The 20,863-nt window shown below is 43.7% G+C and overlaps 1 protein-coding gene across 1 annotated transcript in view; it reads left to right on the plus strand.

The window, feature by feature from the left end:
* Window positions 1-4,740, plus strand: part of LOC134653679 (disheveled-associated activator of morphogenesis 1) — a 91,552-nt gene extending 86,812 nt beyond the window's left edge. The window contains exons 12-16 of the mRNA XM_063509072.1: window positions 376-531; window positions 946-1,020; window positions 2,537-2,869; window positions 4,426-4,565; window positions 4,626-4,740. Coding sequence (XP_063365142.1) covers window positions 376-531; window positions 946-1,020; window positions 2,537-2,869; window positions 4,426-4,565; window positions 4,626-4,740 — 819 coding nt within the window. The remainder of the gene's footprint in view (window positions 1-375; window positions 532-945; window positions 1,021-2,536; window positions 2,870-4,425; window positions 4,566-4,625) is intronic.
* Window positions 4,741-20,863: the final 16,123 nt, after the last annotated feature.

Raw genomic sequence — 20,863 nt, forward strand, 5'->3', positions numbered from 1 at the left:
TAACATTTGTTCAGCAACTTTTAAAAATTATGAATTCTTTAGACTTCCTCTTTTTCATACAAAATGAATATTGCCTTCAATGTACGCTCACATCAGTGTGTTTGACGTTGCTTGTCACGCTTTAAACATAACAAAATTTGCAATACATTGCGTCTTAGAATAAACTTTAAAGTGTAATAAAAATCAAAACATGAGTTATTTTTAAAAGTTGCTGAACAAATGTTGGTCAGTTTGAGGAGTAAAGCCTACAGTTTAATTTATTGCTCCTGTTACAGGAAGCACCCTGTATTGTGAATGTAAAACTTGAAGTCCCTTTTCACAAACTCTGAGCAAGCTCCCATCGCAACCATCACACTAACCCTAACCTGCATGTAGGAGAAGCAAGTAGACCAGCAGAGCCAGGAGCGTGAGGAGCTGGAGCAGGTGGTGGCGCGGCTCAAGGAGAGGCTGGAGCGGGAGACGCACGCGCACATGGAGAGCTCCGAGAGGGCCCGGCATGCCGCCGCGAGGGCCACGCAACTCGAACAACAGGTAAAGGATTAAAAAAAAACTGGAGGCTAGATCTTGAGATTTGATTTGAGAGAGAAAAAGCGGGGAGAGAAAAATACAGACGGTCGAAGAATTCCTTCGCGAGTTATCACAACTCAAGTAGGTAAGGTAATAAATATGATAAGAAAACCTTTTACGCTGTATAAAAGAATTACCTACATCCTAGGCAAAAAATATTGAAATAAGCCTAATAATTATTATGAAAAGCATTTTTAGTGATAACAAACCCCGTTTAAATCTAGTTTGTTTCCATATTTCTGGATGAGGTATGTAACCTTAAGAACATCCCTATGAAACGTGACTCGATTTTTTTTGCTAACTAGCTATATTCTAAAACTTTTGTCTTTAAGACAGGTTGCGAAAATTAAATTATTGATGCTTACGTTTAATTTACAGTTGAACCAAGAAAGGTCGGAACGTGCGAGGTTTGAGAAACTAGTCAGCGAGGGCAGCATACCCGACGATGCGAAGGTAAAGTGTTTCATATGAAAATACCGATGTCTAATCGTTCTTTCAATAAAAAGAGTTAAAGCTCTTTAATTACTTTTTTCTACTCCCGTACTTTTATTTGTCATTTAAAAGGTCGTACACACACCTTTAAACCCCAAAGTTAAAGTTGTCAAGACAAGTCTTTAGTCTATTCCCCAAAAAAGTATTTGTGCATACACGCAGTATGTTTTTGGTACTTTTACGATACTTCGTGTAATCACCACTTAAAAATATTGTATGAAATACATTGTTGCCAACCTAATTTTAATTGTCATCTCTGACAGATGAGTACTAACTAGTAGAAACAATAAAATTGCTTCAGAAGTCAGAAACGCGCATGTGACACCCGTAATATAGCAAGATCCGTAGACTACGAACACCGCTTAGCGTTGCTTGTTAGTCTCCATAGGCTACTGTGGCCAAAATCGAGAAAAAAATTGTCCAAAATTGTAATTTAACTAAGAGCAAGTACCAGGGCCTCATGAGTTACAAGAAGGTGTCGCTGACCAACCGGCCGCGGGGCGCGGGGCGCGGTGGCCGGGTCGCGTATCTTAGCTGTCCTATATTATTCCCTGATTATTCCACTTGTTTAAAGTATTATTTTTGTTGAATGAAAAATATTTGTTAAATTTACAAATTTTTTTCAAAGTAAGTGCTTGGTCGTAGAAAAAGTATTGTATGCAACGTTGTTTAACTGAGTCAAAAAATACTCGTGGCGTTTTTATTAACAATTTTCGGCTTCGCCTCAAATTGTTACTCACGCCACTCGCCTTTTTTGGACCCCTCTTAAACAATGGTTGCATAAAATACTATAAGCGTACACCTATCCTCATCTTCATCTTCCTCGCGTTGTCCCGGCATTTTGCCACGGCTCATGGGAGCCTGGGGTCCGCTTGGCAACTAATCCCAGTAATTGGCGTGGGCACTAGTTTTTACGAAAGCGACTGCCATCTGACCTTCCAACCCAGAGGGTAAACTAGGCCCGTATTGGGATTAGTCCGGTTTCCTCACGATGTTTTCCTTCACCGAAAAGCGACTGGTAAATATCAAATGATATTTCGTACATAAGTTCCGAAAAACTCATTGGTACGAGCCGGGGTTCGAACCCGCGACCTCCGGATTGCAAGTCGCACGCTCTTACCGCTAGGCCATCAGCGCTTCCGTACACCTAACCATAGAGAAAAAATACATAGATTGCTCACTCCATACATCAGTTTTAGTACCAAAAAGACTATTAGCATCTAGCATCGAGTAGCGGAACTATCAGTACTGCTACTTGACAGTAGATGTAGCACCGACCGGAAAGTCTTATGCTGTTGAGATAAAGACTTTCCGGTCGGTGCTACATCTATTGTCAAGTAGCAGTACTGATAGTTCCGCTACTCGATGCTAGATGTAGACACTGAAATTAATAGTCTAACTGATGTATGGAGTGAGCACTCTTGTCTTATTATATTTCTCTATGACCTAACCTAACCAAACTTTATTCTCCATCTAGGTCAGCAACCTCAAGAGCGCCGTCATCGAAACCTGCAGCGTCCCGCCCCCACCGCCCCCTCCCTCCCTCTGCCCCCCTCCACCGGCCCCCACGCCCCCTTCAGCCCCCATCCCCCCCGCCCCACTAGCCCCCATCCCCCCAATGGCCCCCAAGCCTAAGAAGAACGTCCCCACCCCCGGGAACCCTCTGAAGAGCTTCAACTGGAGCAAACTGCCAGACACAAAACTCCATGGAACTATCTGGCAGGAACTGGACGATACTAAGCTATATAATGCTATGGATTTAAACACTATTGATAAGATGTTCTGCGCTTACCAGAAGAACGGAGTGCAGGTATGTTTAAAATATACCTAAAATATAAAAAAAATAAAAAGCATACAACCGAATTGATAACCTCCTTCTTTGAGATTTGGAAGTCGGTTAAAATAGTAGTTTATGCAACAGTGATATAATAAGGGTTCTTAAAATTCAAGGGTCGAAGTTACAAAACGAGACGTAGTCGAGTTTTGTAAAAAAAGACCCGAGAAATTTAAGAACCAATTATGAGCTGTTGCATACATTACTTTTTCTATGACAGCTGCAGCAAAAAAAAAAAAAAAAAAAAAAAAAAAAAAAAAAAAAAAAAAAAAAAAAAAAAAAAAAAAGAGTTATTATTAAAAAAAAAGAGTTATTATTAAAAAACAAGTTATTATTAAAAAAAAAGAGTTATTATTTAAAAAAAAAAGAGTTATTATTTAAAAAAAAAAGAGTTATTATTGTAAATGAAAACATACCTCTTTCAATCAAGATGATCGGAACTTGTGTCTTTAAAAAAAAAAACAGTTGTATTATACTCATAAGATGACTGCTAGCAGTCATCTTATGAGCCTATAGACAAAGCATTCAAATGACATTGCTTTAGATATCACTGTCAGTCATTTAATTGACACATTTAAGTGCTGGAGTAGAAAAATAAGTTAAGTTAATGTACATATATGTTTTTAGTTTAAGGATAATCATATTGTGTGCCCTTACAGGGTGTCATGTACCTACCGCTTTATACTTGTAACACCTTACTGTATTATGAACATGACTACAATGAAATAAAGAATAAAGAATAAAGTTTATGAACTCCAGCACCTTAGGGCCGCTTGCACCATTCACTGACCCGGAGTTAACCGGTAAAACCTGGAGTTACCATGGAGTACCGTTTGACACTGGGTTAACGGTTTAGCCCGTTAACCCTGGGTTAGTGGGATGGTGCAAGTGGCGTTTAGTCGGTCAATTAAGACCTCGAGTTCCAAGCATAGACAACGTTTCTCTAAGTTTGAGCATGATGACGGCACAACATAGTGATACAGTAATATTATAAGATCTGTACTTATGTACTATTCATACCTATGTTGGACAAATAAACGATTTTTGTATTTTGTATTTTGATTAATTTTTCATACATTTTGTATGAAATTATTGGTGCGTTATGGCATCCTTGGGAATCATGACTGATAAACAGTGTTCTAATATACAATTGATTTGTGCAGTCATAGCTTAACCCATCGTATGTCTAAGCATCAGTGCTTAGACATACAGGATCAGTCCTGTATTCAACAATGGATTTAAATGCGTGCGCACTGATCAGTGCTTAGACATACGAAGGGTTAATACAAAAGGTTTAAATTCGTTCGCACTGATCAGTGCTAATACATACGAAGGGTTAAGACATACAACATGACTTCCAATAATGTGACGATAAGTTACAAGTTTTCACCCGCGAAGAACCTATTAATATGGCCTTCAATATTCAGTTTTTTTTTTTTTTTTTTTTTTTTTTTTTTTTTTTTTTTTTTTTTTTTTTTTTTTTTGTGTGTCTAATTCCATTAATTCACCAGTCTTGTTAACTTGTTTTCCAGAATGAGGGTTCAGTGGAAGACCTGAGACAGCTAGGTTCCAAGCCGCGCACAAAGATCCTGACAGTGATCGACGGCCGCCGCGCACAGAACTGCACCATCCTGCTGTCCAAACTGAAGATGTCCGACGAGGAGATATGCCGGTAAGCGCCACTTGCAACTTCCCGCTAACCCGGGGTTAACCGGTTAAACCGTGAACCCAGTGTCAAATTGAAGCCGGGCACGAAGATCCTGACAGTGATCGACGGCCGCCGCGCACAGAACTGCACCATCCTGCTGTCCAAACTGAAGATGTCCGACGAGGAGATATGCCGGTAAGTGCCACTTGCAACATCCCGCTAACCCGGGGTTAACCGGTTAAACCATTAACCCACTGTCAAATTGAAGCCGGGCACGAAGATCCTGACAGTGATCGACGGCCGCCGCGCACAGAACTGCACCATCCTGCTGTCCAAACTGAAGATGTCCGACGAGGAGATATGCCGGTAAGTACCACTTGCAACATTCCACTAACCCGGGGTTAACCGGTTAAACCTTTAACTCAGTGTCGGTTAACCCCGGGTTAGTGAATGATGCAAGTGTCCCTAAGCGGAATGCCGTAAGCTTTTTATTCAGGAACCAGAGTATTCTGAACGGATTTTATGAAAATTTTTGCATACACCTTCATGATGGGGTTTGGTCGCCGTAGCCTCCCAGCCAAAAGTACTTGGAAACCGCCGCCATCTTGGATTTGTCAATTTTGCTACTTACTACTTGGCAAATTCTGTTTTTCCAATACTTTATTTTTTTTTTGGGTTCCGTGCCTCAAAAGGAAAAGAAGGAACCCTTTTGGGATCACTTTGTTCTCCGTCTGTCACGACCCTTTATCTCGGGAACGCGTGGAGGTATCGAGTTGAAATTTAAACCATATATACTCAGCTCTACGGTCCCTTGAAACTGTGAAAAAATAAAACTTCTAAGTGAACGTAAAAAAAAGATACGGCCTGTACGGGTCGTACATCTGAGTTGATATGATTCTTGATGGTTGATTGCAATCTTGATGGAAACACTGATTTCGGTATATGTATTTATTGATAACCCAGGTATATAAGTAAGTAGTAGCTAAGAGCACGTATAAACGTAAACTAATTCATAAATCGATGTATGGCGTAATTGCAAATACAGCAATTATTATAAAGTCATTGTGTATTTAATGCTGACGCGAGAAATGTTTTTTATACCACATAGGTGGCAAACAAGCATACGGGCCGCCTGATGGTAAGCAGTCACCGTAGCCTATGGCGAAAATGTAAATGTGCGATGCTTGCATTGCACACGGCCGTTTATCCCACAGACAATCCAACCTCTAGACATAGCATAGTCGCGCTACCCCCTCTGCCACAAATACGGTAGCGTTACTCCATCTTCGAGTCAATCCCGTGCCGTGATTGGTCCGTGTCTTTGAACGGACCAATCACGGCACGGGATTCGCTCACCTCGTCCCCCCGCACCCCCGTATTTTTGGCAGCATCGGTTTCATGAAAGAATTGGCCTAAGCTCAGTCTAGAGGTTGGATTGTCAGTGCTTCTAAGTTACGGCCGTTTATGCTAACATACATTTTAACTTTTAGAGCGATCCTGCGTATGGACAGCGGTGAACAGTTACCTATTGACATGGTAGAGCAGCTAGCCAAGTTCACGCCGAGCGCGGAGGAAGCGGCGCTACTGGAGGAACATCAGGACGAGCTCGACAACATGGCGCGGGCCGACCGCTTCCTCTACGAGATCTCCAAGTGAGTACTGCCAGAGCGATCCTGTATGGACAGCGGTCAGTTACCTATTGACATGGTAGAGCAGCTAGCCAAGTTCACGCCGAGCGCGGAGGAAGCGGCGCTACTGGAGGAACATCAGGACGAGCTCGACAACATGGCGCGGGCCGACCGCTTCCTCTACGAGATCTCCAAGTGAGTACTGCCAGAGCGATCCTGTATGGACAGCGGTCAGTTACCTATTGACATGGTAGAGCAGCTAGCCAAGTTCACGCCGAGCGCGGAGGAAGCGGCGCTACTGGAGGAACATCAGGACGAGCTCGACAACATGGCGCGGGCCGACCGCTTCCTCTACGAGATCTCCAAGTGAGTACTGCCAGAGCGATCCTGTATGGACAGCGGTCAGTTACCTATTGACATGGTAGAGCAGCTAGCCAAGTTCACGCCGAGCGCGGAGGAAGCGGCGCTACTGGAGGAACATCAGGACGAGCTCGACAACATGGCGCGGGCCGACCGCTTCCTCTACGAGATCTCCAAGTGAGTACTGCCAGAGCGATCCTGTATGGACAGCGGTCAGTTACCTATTGACATGGTAGAGCAGCTAGCCAAGTTCACGCCGAGCGCGGAGGAAGCGGCGCTACTGGAGGAACATCAGGACGAGCTCGACAACATGGCGCGGGCCGACCGCTTCCTCTACGAGATCTCCAAGTGAGTACTGCCAGAGCGATCCTGTATGGACAGCGGTCAGTTACCTATTGACATGGTAGAGCAGCTAGCCAAGTTCACGCCGAGCGCGGAGGAAGCGGCGCTACTGGAGGAACATCAGGACGAGCTCGACAACATGGCGCGGGCCGACCGCTTCCTCTACGAGATCTCCAAGTGAGTACTGCCAGAGCGATCCTGTATGGACAGCGGTCAGTTACCTATTGACATGGTAGAGCAGCTAGCCAAGTTCACGCCGAGCGCGGAGGAAGCGGCGCTACTGGAGGAACATCAGGACGAGCTCGACAACATGGCGCGGGCCGACCGCTTCCTCTACGAGATCTCCAAGTGAGTACTGCCAGAGCGATCCTGTATGGACAGCGGTCAGTTACCTATTGACATGGTAGAGCAGCTAGCCAAGTTCACGCCGAGCGCGGAGGAAGCGGCGCTACTGGAGGAACATCAGGACGAGCTCGACAACATGGCGCGGGCCGACCGCTTCCTCTACGAGATCTCCAAGTGAGTACTGCCAGAGCGATCCTGTATGGACAGCGGTCAGTTACCTATTGACATGGTAGAGCAGCTAGCCAAGTTCACGCCGAGCGCGGAGGAAGCGGCGCTACTGGAGGAACATCAGGACGAGCTCGACAACATGGCGCGGGCCGACCGCTTCCTCTACGAGATCTCCAAGTGAGTACTGCCAGAGCGATCCTGTATGGACAGCGGTCAGTTACCTATTGACATGGTAGAGCAGCTAGCCAAGTTCACGCCGAGCGCGGAGGAAGCGGCGCTACTGGAGGAACATCAGGACGAGCTCGACAACATGGCGCGGGCCGACCGCTTCCTCTACGAGATCTCCAAGTGAGTACTGCCAGAGCGATCCTGTATGGACAGCGGTCAGTTACCTATTGACATGGTAGAGCAGCTAGCCAAGTTCACGCCGAGCGCGGAGGAAGCGGCGCTACTGGAGGAACATCAGGACGAGCTCGACAACATGGCGCGGGCCGACCGCTTCCTCTACGAGATCTCCAAGTGAGTACTGCCAGAGCGATCCTGTATGGACAGCGGTCAGTTACCTATTGACATGGTAGAGCAGCTAGCCAAGTTCACGCCGAGCGCGGAGGAAGCGGCGCTACTGGAGGAACATCAGGACGAGCTCGACAACATGGCGCGGGCCGACCGCTTCCTCTACGAGATCTCCAAGTGAGTACTGCCAGAGCGATCCTGTATGGACAGCGGTCAGTTACCTATTGACATGGTAGAGCAGCTAGCCAAGTTCACGCCGAGCGCGGAGGAAGCGGCGCTACTGGAGGAACATCAGGACGAGCTCGACAACATGGCGCGGGCCGACCGCTTCCTCTACGAGATCTCCAAGTGAGTACTGCCAGAGCGATCCTGTATGGACAGCGGTCAGTTACCTATTGACATGGTAGAGCAGCTAGCCAAGTTCACGCCGAGCGCGGAGGAAGCGGCGCTACTGGAGGAACATCAGGACGAGCTCGACAACATGGCGCGGGCCGACCGCTTCCTCTACGAGATCTCCAAGTGAGTACTGCCAGAGCGATCCTGTATGGACAGCGGTCAGTTACCTATTGACATGGTAGAGCAGCTAGCCAAGTTCACGCCGAGCGCGGAGGAAGCGGCGCTACTGGAGGAACATCAGGACGAGCTCGACAACATGGCGCGGGCCGACCGCTTCCTCTACGAGATCTCCAAGTGAGTACTGCCAGAGCGATCCTGTATGGACAGCGGTCAGTTACCTATTGACATGGTAGAGCAGCTAGCCAAGTTCACGCCGAGCGCGGAGGAAGCGGCGCTACTGGAGGAACATCAGGACGAGCTCGACAACATGGCGCGGGCCGACCGCTTCCTCTACGAGATCTCCAAGTGAGTACTGCCAGAGCGATCCTGTATGGACAGCGGTCAGTTACCTATTGACATGGTAGAGCAGCTAGCCAAGTTCACGCCGAGCGCGGAGGAAGCGGCGCTACTGGAGGAACATCAGGACGAGCTCGACAACATGGCGCGGGCCGACCGCTTCCTCTACGAGATCTCCAAGTGAGTACTGCCAGAGCGATCCTGTATGGACAGCGGTCAGTTACCTATTGACATGGTAGAGCAGCTAGCCAAGTTCACGCCGAGCGCGGAGGAAGCGGCGCTACTGGAGGAACATCAGGACGAGCTCGACAACATGGCGCGGGCCGACCGCTTCCTCTACGAGATCTCCAAGTGAGTACTGCCAGAGCGATCCTGTATGGACAGCGGTCAGTTACCTATTGACATGGTAGAGCAGCTAGCCAAGTTCACGCCGAGCGCGGAGGAAGCGGCGCTACTGGAGGAACATCAGGACGAGCTCGACAACATGGCGCGGGCCGACCGCTTCCTCTACGAGATCTCCAAGTGAGTACTGCCAGAGCGATCCTGTATGGACAGCGGTCAGTTACCTATTGACATGGTAGAGCAGCTAGCCAAGTTCACGCCGAGCGCGGAGGAAGCGGCGCTACTGGAGGAACATCAGGACGAGCTCGACAACATGGCGCGGGCCGACCGCTTCCTCTACGAGATCTCCAAGTGAGTACTGCCAGAGCGATCCTGTATGGACAGCGGTCAGTTACCTATTGACATGGTAGAGCAGCTAGCCAAGTTCACGCCGAGCGCGGAGGAAGCGGCGCTACTGGAGGAACATCAGGACGAGCTCGACAACATGGCGCGGGCCGACCGCTTCCTCTACGAGATCTCCAAGTGAGTACTGCCAGAGCGATCCTGTATGGACAGCGGTCAGTTACCTATTGACATGGTAGAGCAGCTAGCCAAGTTCACGCCGAGCGCGGAGGAAGCGGCGCTACTGGAGGAACATCAGGACGAGCTCGACAACATGGCGCGGGCCGACCGCTTCCTCTACGAGATCTCCAAGTGAGTACTGCCAGAGCGATCCTGTATGGACAGCGGTCAGTTACCTATTGACATGGTAGAGCAGCTAGCCAAGTTCACGCCGAGCGCGGAGGAAGCGGCGCTACTGGAGGAACATCAGGACGAGCTCGACAACATGGCGCGGGCCGACCGCTTCCTCTACGAGATCTCCAAGTGAGTACTGCCAGAGCGATCCTGTATGGACAGCGGTCAGTTACCTATTGACATGGTAGAGCAGCTAGCCAAGTTCACGCCGAGCGCGGAGGAAGCGGCGCTACTGGAGGAACATCAGGACGAGCTCGACAACATGGCGCGGGCCGACCGCTTCCTCTACGAGATCTCCAAGTGAGTACTGCCAGAGCGATCCTGTATGGACAGCGGTCAGTTACCTATTGACATGGTAGAGCAGCTAGCCAAGTTCACGCCGAGCGCGGAGGAAGCGGCGCTACTGGAGGAACATCAGGACGAGCTCGACAACATGGCGCGGGCCGACCGCTTCCTCTACGAGATCTCCAAGTGAGTACTGCCAGAGCGATCCTGTATGGACAGCGGTCAGTTACCTATTGACATGGTAGAGCAGCTAGCCAAGTTCACGCCGAGCGCGGAGGAAGCGGCGCTACTGGAGGAACATCAGGACGAGCTCGACAACATGGCGCGGGCCGACCGCTTCCTCTACGAGATCTCCAAGTGAGTACTGCCAGAGCGATCCTGTATGGACAGCGGTCAGTTACCTATTGACATGGTAGAGCAGCTAGCCAAGTTCACGCCGAGCGCGGAGGAAGCGGCGCTACTGGAGGAACATCAGGACGAGCTCGACAACATGGCGCGGGCCGACCGCTTCCTCTACGAGATCTCCAAGTGAGTCCACACGGTAGCAGGTGTTGCGTAATGAATATTATAGTCGTGTAAAGTGTTAAAAAAGCGCTGGTGACCTAGCGGTAACAGCGTGCGACTTGCAATCCGGAGGTCGCAGGTTCCAACCCTGGCTCGTACCAATGAGTTTTTCGGAACTTATGTACGAAATATTTGATATTTACCAGTCGCTTTTCGGTGAAGGAAAACATCGTGAGGAAACCGGACTAATCCCGATACGGGCCTAGTTTACCCTCCTGGTTGGAAGGTCAGATGGCAGTCGCTTTCGTAAAAACTAGTGCCCACGCCAATTACTGGGATTAGTTGCCAAGCGGACCCCAGGCTCCCATGAGCCGTGGCAAAATGCCGGGACAACGCGAGGCAGATGAAGATGAGTCGTGTAAAGTGTTGTGTAATGAATATTTTGTCAGGTGACAAGCAAAACTCACTAATTACCACCACAAGTTCATTGCCATAGTGAACCATATTAGTGCTAAGAGAAGGTTGATTTTTGTTTAAATATTTTTTAGTAATTTGTGAGTTTCGCTTGTCACCTGACGATTTATTTATTCGTAGACGATAATAGTGTAGTTTTCCTTTCCAAATATTATTGTGCGTTAAGTAAGTTTGTCTGTCTATTTCAATTTTTCCACTCGGATAAGTTCGCCTGTACCTAAATTTATGCGAATTTCATGTGAACCTGTTTTTTAACCGACGAAAAAAACGGAGGAGGTTCTGAAGTTGACACGTATATATATATATAGGGGAAACTGGGGAGGGTTGATCACCCCTTTTGTTTTTAGCATACATTTTCTTAACTATTTGTAGTATTGAAAAACTTTATACACCATACGACTCAGAATTTATCTCTTCATTAATAGTTTGAATTAGAACAGATTTGTGCAATAAATTCGATCATTATTTAATGAAAACTCATACTGTTGACTTTTACCATGTGTCCCCTATGTAAGGGAGACTTGTTTACCCCTGGTCGGGAGCCTTGATCCTAGGGGGATCAAGTGACCCTGGTTCTTGGGACACATGGTAAACATATTTTTACCATGTCTCCCCATACCAGATTCTCATTGATTATATAACTCGGATCGCTATTAGCAATGCATCTATAATTTGTAAAATACACAGCAAACATATATATATTGCATCTTCCATGCTTTGAAGTTGTATTTCCGGTAATCAGATGTCTAAGCCGAAGGGATCAAGTCTTCCAGATTTGGGGACACTTGGTAAAAAGATTTTAAGTGGCAATGTCATATTTCGAGGGTAGTATCTACATTAATTTATTCACTTTATCTACAGAAAATTAATATATGAAGATATCAAACACATATTAATCCATAATCTTATACTTTTAAAAAACAATGTAATCGTATTATCCGTATACAACATAAAATTGATTCCCTAATCAATTTTTGTACCAAAAAAAAAGTAAAAAAAAAAACAAAAATCTAAGTTATTAACATAAAATTTCTTGTAACAAACTAATTTTTTTAAAGTTCTTATGAAGGTATTTTTAGCGTCAGATACCTACAGCAATTTTAATTTTTTTTTTACCCATCACTGGTCGTTATTGTTTACTATAATAAATAAGTTTAGAAATTTACTGCTCACGTTTCAAGGACGGTGTTTGAGCTGCGTAATCCTAAAATCCTTTCTATGGACCGTCGGTTCTATTACATAAGGTCGGAAAGCCATTGAAATAGCATTTCATCCATAAAAACAAATATCGCCGGTTGAAAACCATATATCGTTATAAGTGTTTTTTGTCGACCGAGTAACATCCCCTGTGTGTAAAACGTTTAACTTGATAAAAAAGACCAAGTACGGGTAGTTCGTAAAATGTTGATGTCAACTTTAGTCAGTTTTTTCAAAGGCCACGGGGATAATTCCGTTTTTTGAGTCGGTTGTATAATTAAAAACTGAATTATACGCCATTAAATTCCGTTTTAATAAACAATAATGAGTCAAAAACCTTTAAAGTTTAAATCAGTATTTCTCTGGTCGTACTTTCGCGGCATGATTTACTAAAGAAAAGAAAATATTTATGATAGCTCTATGAATCATTTTGTAAGTAAATTTATTACAATGTATACTTGATCGCTTTGGGGGTGACATGATCTCGGAATCATATCTCCCCTGAAGAAAAAGACAAAGTCTCCCCATACATAGTAAGATTATAAAACATGCCGTACTCGAAACATCTGTTCGCGTATATCAATGTAATCCAAGTTAATCATCACTTCAATAAACAACAAATAAAATAAGCACACTCACTAACATCATTTCCATCTCATATTATAAAATAAATCCAGTTAAAGCTTACCGAAAATTGAATATAGTACGCAGAAAATCTTTCACCGTCCGCCATTTTTGAACCACTGACTTTTCCGATACAGTGCCATGACAGAACGTGAAGTTAGGAACGAATGAATGAGTGTTACCAGCGCAAAAAATTGTATCTCGTTTGGTTTGATTAAAAATGAAGTTTACCAAGTGTCCCCTAGGGATCGACCCTCCCCACCCTCACCTATATATTTTTTGTATGACTACGCATAACTTTTTACAGAGTAGTTTGATTTTGATAATTATTTTTTTATTTCAAAGGGTATACCTCGAAGTTGGTCCCATATAAATTTGGAAAAAAAAAATCCAACCTTAAGGGTAAGAAAATAGGAAACTAAAAATGGAAAAATAAAAACTTTTTACAAAAAAAATAAAACCGACTTCAAAAAGGATGAAATAAAATATTATTGAAGTCTATGCGTTACCAAAGATATGTTTGAAGTCGGTGCCAAGCCAAGTAGTAACAATACCAGTCAAAAATAATCAGCTTTATGGCTATAAATCCCATTTTTGACTGCTATGTTACTACTTGGCTTGGCACCGACTTCAAACATATCGGTTGGTAACGCATAGACTTCAATAATATTTTATTTCATCCTTTTTGAAGTCGGTTTTTGTACAATAAAGTGATTTACAAGAGTGCTATTACATTTCGGGGATGAGCGAGTTTAGGTATTTTACGCGCTGCGGCAGGCCCCGCGAGCTCAGTACGCCGATCCGTTCCACCGCATTTTCCCTCGGTCGCACTACAATGATGGATTAAACATTCTTGATCCGATCGTGAAGCATATTGAAATCAACCATAACAACACTAACTGTACTTTAATATCAAAGTCCTAAAAATGTTATTTGGTACGAAAATACTAAATCCAGTGCAAATATACATACTTATGTAGGTCATTATTACTAAAAAGAAATTATACGTAAGTACTTACTTAGGTACTCGCTTATTTTCATTTTTCGTCATTGCATATGGTATAGGTTGTATAGTGAAACTATTTTAGCTATATAATAAAACCTTTAATTTGTATCAACGAGGGTTTAGAAACGAGCTGGTACTAAGCATCTGATGATGAAGCCTGATGATGATGATGAAGGTGGTCATGGATACCAATCAACCATGTAGTAACATGATTAGGCTCGTTTGATTCGTCTCAACAAGATCTTTGGCACTAGGTGATACTCAGGGTCTGATGATGGAGCTGGAAGGTAGTCACCGGTACCAGTCAACCATGCAACTAAACCACTTCGTGTTTGGGCTCGTTTGATTCATTTCAACAAGATCTTTGACACAAGATAGGACTCAGGGTCTGATGATGAAGCTGGAAGGTGGTCACCGGTACCAGTCAACCATGCAACTAAACCATTTCGTGTTTGAGCTCGTTTGATTCGTCTCAACAAGATTTTTGATACAAGATAGTACTCAGGGTCTGATAATGGAGCTGGAAGGTGGTCACCGGTACCAGTCAACCATGCAACTAAACCACTTCGTGTTTGGGCTCGTTTGATTCGTCTCAACAAGATCTTTGACACAAGATAGTACTGACGGTCTGATGCCATGGAGCTGAATGGTGGTCACCGGTACCAGTCAACCATGCAACTAAACCACTTCGTGTCTGGGATGACCACCTTCCAGCTGCATCATCAGACCCTGTGAGTACTATGTTGTGTCAAAGATCTTGTTGAGACAAATCAAACGAGCCAAAACACGTAGTGGCTTAGTTGCATGGTTGACTGGTACCAGTGACTACCTTCCAGCTCCATCATCAGACCCTCAGTACTATCTTGTGTCAAAGATCTTGTTGAGACGAATCGAACGAGCCCAAACACGAAGTGGTTTAGTTACATGGTTGACTGGTACCGGTCACCAACTTCAAGCTCCATCATCAGACCTTGAGTACTATCTTGTGTCAAAGATCTTGTTGAGACGAATCAAACGAGCTCAAACACGAAGTAGTTTAGTTATATGGTTGACTGGTACCGGTGACCACCTCTTCCAGCTCCATCGTCAGACCCTGAGTCCTATCTTGTGTCAAAGATCTTGTTGAGACGAATCAAACGCGCTCAAACACGAAGTGGTTTAGTTGCATGGTTGACTGGTACCGTTGACCACCTTCCAGCTCCATCATCAGACCCTGAGTTCTATCTTGTGTCAAAGATCTCGTTGAGAGTAATCAAACGAGCCCAAACACGAAGTGGTTTAGTTGCGTGGTTGACTGGTACCGGTGACCACCTTCCAGCTCCATCATCAGACCCTCAGTACTATCTTGTGTCAAAGATCTTGTTGAGACGAATCAAACGAGCCCAAACACAAAGTGGTTTAGTTGCATGGTTGACTGGTACCGTTGACCACCTTTCAGCTCCATCATCAGACCTTGAGTTCTATCTTGTGTCAAAGATCTCGTTGAGAGTAATCAAACGAGCCCAAACACGAAGTGGTTTAGTTGCGTGGTTGACTAGTACCGTTGACCACCTTCCAGCTCCATCATCAGACCCTAAATTCTATCTTGTGTCAAAGATCTCGTTGAGAGTAATCAAACGAGCCCAAACACGAAGTGGTTTAGTTGCGTGGTTGACTGGTACCGTTGACCACCTTCCAGCTCCATCATCAGACCCTGAGTTCTATCTTGTGTCAAAGATCTCGTTGAGAGGTATCAAACGAGCCCAAACACGAAGTGGTTTAGTTGCGTGGTTGACTGGTACCGTTGACCACCTTCCAGCTCCATCATCAGACCCTGACTTCTATCTTGTGTCAAAGATCTCGATGAGAGTAATCAAACGAGCCCAAACACGAAGTGGTTTAGTTGCGTGGTTGACTGGTACCGTTGACCACCTTCCAGCTCCATCATCAGACCCTGAGTTCTATCTTATGTCAAAGATCTCGTTGAAAGGAATCAAACGAGCCCAAACACGAAGTGGTTTAGTTGCGTGGTTGACTGGTACCGTTGACCACCTTCCAGCTCCATCATCAGACCCTGAGTTCTATCTTGTGTCAAAGATCTCGTTGAGAGGAATCAAACGAGCCCAAACACGTAGTGGTTTAGTTGCGTGGTTGACTGGTACCGTTGACCACCTTCCAGCTCCATCATCAGACCCTGAGTTCTATCTTGTGTCAAAGATCTCGTTGAGAGGAATCAAACGAGCCCAAACACGTAGTGGTTTAGTTGCGTGGTTGACTGGTACCGTTGACCACCTTCCAGCTCCATCATCAGACCCTGAGTTCTATCTTGTGTCAAAGATCTCGTTAAAGGAATCAAACGAGCCCAAACAGGAAGTGGTTTAGTTGCGTGGTTGACTGGTACCGTTGACCACCTTCCAGCTCCATCATCAGACCCTGAGTTCTATCTTGTGTCAAAGATCTCGTTGAGAGGAATCAAACGAGCCCAAACACGAAGTGGTTTAGTTGCGTGGTTGACTGGTACCGTTGACCACCTTCCAGCTCCATCATCAGACCCTGAGTTCTATCTTGTTTCAAAGATCTCGTTGAGAGGAATCAAACGAGCCCAAACACGAAGTGGTTTAGTTGCGTGGTTGACTGGTACCGGTGACCACCTTCCAGCTCCATCATCAGACCCTGAGTCCTATCTTGTGTCAAAGGTCTTGTTGAGACGAATCAAACCAGCCGAAACACGAAGTGGTTTAGTTGCGTGGTTGACTGGTACCGTTGACCACCTTCCAGCTCCATCATCAGACCCTGAGTTCTATCTTGTGTCAAAAATCTCGTTGAGAGGAATCAAACGAGCCCAAACACAAAGTGGTTTAGTTACATGTTTGATTAGTACCGGTGACCACCTTCCAGCTCCATCATCAGACCTATACTCCTATACTGTGGATGTGGACCTATATATGTATATTCTGAGATGTCATCAAAAACATTTGTATTCAGCCATTTTTTTCATTTAGTACCTATAAAATATCAGGTCATTACAAATATTTTTAATGCGGTCCATTACTATACTATATAAAACCAAATACATAGTAGTAGGATCAAAGTTTCTCAGTCGCCGTTTACACGCAGCGTCACGCACACAGTATAGCATTTTACACGGCGCCTGCCGCACACAACGATAAAAAACCTCGTCGACGCCGTTGTAAACGTGCGGAGCCGACCGACACACGTCCTACCTCTACAAGCTCTGCCGCGGCACTGAGCTCACGACCGCGCGTCATCGGTAATATTAGAGAGGTTTTCAAAAAATTGCCAAAAAATTATAGTAGAATTTCATAAACACTAATGTATACCAACAGTATAAGCAAACGCTGCAGATTGCTTGAGTATGAAAATGACTTCGATATTAAGTAGAATTTCGTAGGAATTGACACTTGTTTCGGAGAGAAAATTGAGTTTGTTTTTCTTCGATTTTCTCTTTCTCAAAGGTATTTAGGAAAAAAGTAATTCCTAAAGTACAGGGTATTAGTAATACAAAATAGCCAGCTTTACCAGAGTAAACTTCTCAACATTTACAAATAGGCGGGGGAAGAAAAAATTTTGCTTGCATTAATTCGTACAGTTTCGAAAGCTTTTTCTAATCAATATTTAGGGTTTACAGATGCCCACGATACGATTATCTCCAGTACCGTAATTGAGCTCTTCATGAAATTAATGACCCTAGGGTCAATATCTAGAACACTATACAGACTAAGTCATACAGTCGGGATAATGTATCAATTATATGTCTTAAGTTAGTTCATGATTAATAACAAAGAAATCCCGAGAGTTTCCTGTGAGCTGTGTACAGTAAGCTCAATCTATAGTTATTTTTTAAATAATCGATATAAATGTAACTTAAAAATTCCTACACAATTCGAAAATTTGATGATTAGGTCATAATATTAATCTCAATTGATATGGAAATTTGCACCACTCGGATACCGTGAGATCTATTTATTATGATTTTTTATTTTTTATTTTATGCTTAAAAAATATGTTTATTCATCCTACACTCGAAAATTTTATATTTCTACAATTATCTGTTTATTTAACACGTGTTATCAAAAAAATATTGGAATAATAACAAGTGCTTTGCGAGAAATCAAAATAAATAACAAATAATTTGAGACCAATACTTTTAAAATTGCAACGCTCAAAATAGCTACGTTCAAAAAGCCTAATGACAATACTTTGAAAGTCAATATCAATAAAAAAAACGTCACCTTTCTCACTAGTTTGACCCTGACATATCCCATCCATACAAGTGTCAAGAGTGACGTTCCTTCAAAAACGTCACTTTTGTCACTTGTTTGACACTGCCATAGCCCATCCATACATGTCAAAAGTGACGTTTCTTCAAAAACGTCACTTTTGTCACTTGTTTGACAACGACATATATCCCACCCATACAAGTGTCAAAAGTGACGTTTCTTAAAAAAAAAGTCACATTTCTCACTTGTTTGACCCTGACATATCCCATCCATACAAGTGTCAAGAGTGACGTTTCTTCAAAAACGTCACTCTTGTCACTTGTTTGACACTGACATAGCCCATCCATATATGTCAAAAGTGACGTTTCTTTAAAAAAAGTCACTTTTGTCACTGACATATCCCACCCATACAAGTGCCAAGAGTGACGTTCCTACTAAAACGTCACTTTTGTCACTTGTTTGACACTGACATAGCCCATCCATACAAGTGTCAAGAGTAACGTTTCTAAAAAAAAACGTCACTTTAGTCACTTGTTTGACACTGACATATCCCATCCATACAAGTGTCAATAGTGACGTTTCATAAAAAACGTCACTTTTGTCACTTGTTTGACACCGACAATCCCATCCATACAAGTGTATTAGTGACGTTTCTTAAAAAAATTTCAGCTTTCTCACTTGTTTGACCCTGACATATCCCATCCATACAAGTGTCAAGAGTGACGTTTCTTAAAAAAAACGTCACATTTTCACTTGTTTGACACTAACATAGCCCATCCATACATGTCAAAAGTGAAGTTTCTTTAAAAAAAATGTCACTTTTGTCACTTTTTTGACACTGACATATCCCATCCATACAAGTGTCAAGAGTGACGTTTCTTAAAAAAACGTCACATTTTCACTTGTTTGACCCTGACATATCCAATCCATACAAGTGTCAATAGTGACGTTTCATAAAAAACGTCACTCTTGTCACTTGTTTGACACTGATATAGCCCATCCATATATGTCAAAAGTGACGTTTCTTTAAAAAAAGTCACTTTTGTTACTGACATATCCCATCCATACAAGTGCCAAGAGTGACGTTCCTACAAAAACGTCACTTTTGTCACTTGTTTGACACTGACATAGCCCATCCATACAAGTGTCAAGAGTAACGTTTCTAAAAAAAACGTCACTTTAGTCACTTGTTTGACAACGACATATATCCCACCCATACAAGTGTCAAAAGTGGCGTTTCTTAAAAAAAAAGTCACATTTCTCACTTGTTTGACCCTGACATATCCCATCCATACAAGTGTCAAGAGTGACGTTTCTTCAAAAACGTCACTCTTGTCACTTGTTTGACACTGACATAGCCCATCCATATATGTCAAAAGTGACGTTTCTTTAAAAAAAGTCACTTTTTTCACTGACATATCCCACCCATACAAGTGCCAAGAGTGACGTTCCTACTAAAACGTCACTTTTGTCACTTGTTTGACACTGACATAGCCCATCCATACAAGTGTCAAGAGTAACGTTTCTAAAAAAAACGTCACTTTAGTCACTTGTTTGACAACGACATATATCCCACCCATACAAGTGTCAAAAGTGACGTTTCTTAAAAAAAAAGTCACATTTCTCACTTGTTTGACACCGACAATCCCATCCATACAAGTGTATTAGTGACGTTTCTTAAAAAACTTTCAGCTTTCTCACTTGTTTGACCCTGACATATCCCATCCATACAAGTGTCAAGAGAGACGTTTCTTAAAAAAACGTCACATTTTCACTTGTTTGACCCTGACATATCCCATCCATACAAGTGTCAAGAGTGACGTTTCTTCAAAAACGTCACTTTTGTCACTTGTTTGACACTAACATAGCCCATCCATACATGTCAAAAGTGACGTTTCTTTAAAAAAAGTCACTTTTGTCACTTTAGACCGCGAGCCACGAACAGGTTTCCATGACCAATCGCCTCCCAGGCGATAACTCCTATAGTGGTTAACGGCTACGTATGATGAATCCTCGTGGACGTCAGCTGCCGCTCCGTTGGTGGGTTGAGGAATGGCAGCCACCGAAACACGTAAAAAAAAATTTTTTTTCAGTCATCGCCTCCCGTTTGATACTTTGCCAGATGATAGTTTAGGTGCTATTATTAATAAAAAGAATCGTCAGCCGGTTGTATCGCGGTGGAATCACCGTCAGCTGGTCACATGAACATGTAAAAAAAATTTTTTTTTTCAGTCATCGCCTCCCGCTTGATACTTTGTCAGATGATAGTTTAGGTGCTATTGTTAATAAAACAAATCGTCAGCCGGTTGTATCGCGGTGGAATCACCGTCAGCTGGTCACATGAACATGTAAAAAAAAAAATTTTTTTCAGTCATCGCCTCCCGCTTGATACTTTGTCAGATGATAGTTTAGGTGCTATTGTTAATAAAAAAAATCGTCAGCCGGTTGTATCGCGGTGGAATCACCGTCAGCTGGTCACATGAACATGTAAAAAAAATTTTTTTTTTCAGTCATCGCCTCCCGCTTGATACTTTGTCAGATGATAGTTTAGGTGCTATTGTTAATAAAAATAATCGTCAGCCGGTTGTATCGCGGTGGAATCACCGTCAGCTGGTCACATGAACATGTAAAAAAAATTTTTTTTTTCAGTCATCGCCTCCCGCTTGATACTTTGTCAGATGATAGTTTAGGTGCTATTGTTAATAAAAAAACTCGTCAGCCGGTTGT

This window comes from Cydia amplana, chromosome 13 (assembly GCF_948474715.1).
Source record: "Cydia amplana chromosome 13, ilCydAmpl1.1, whole genome shotgun sequence".
Classification (NCBI taxonomy): Eukaryota; Metazoa; Arthropoda; class Insecta; order Lepidoptera; family Tortricidae; genus Cydia; species Cydia amplana.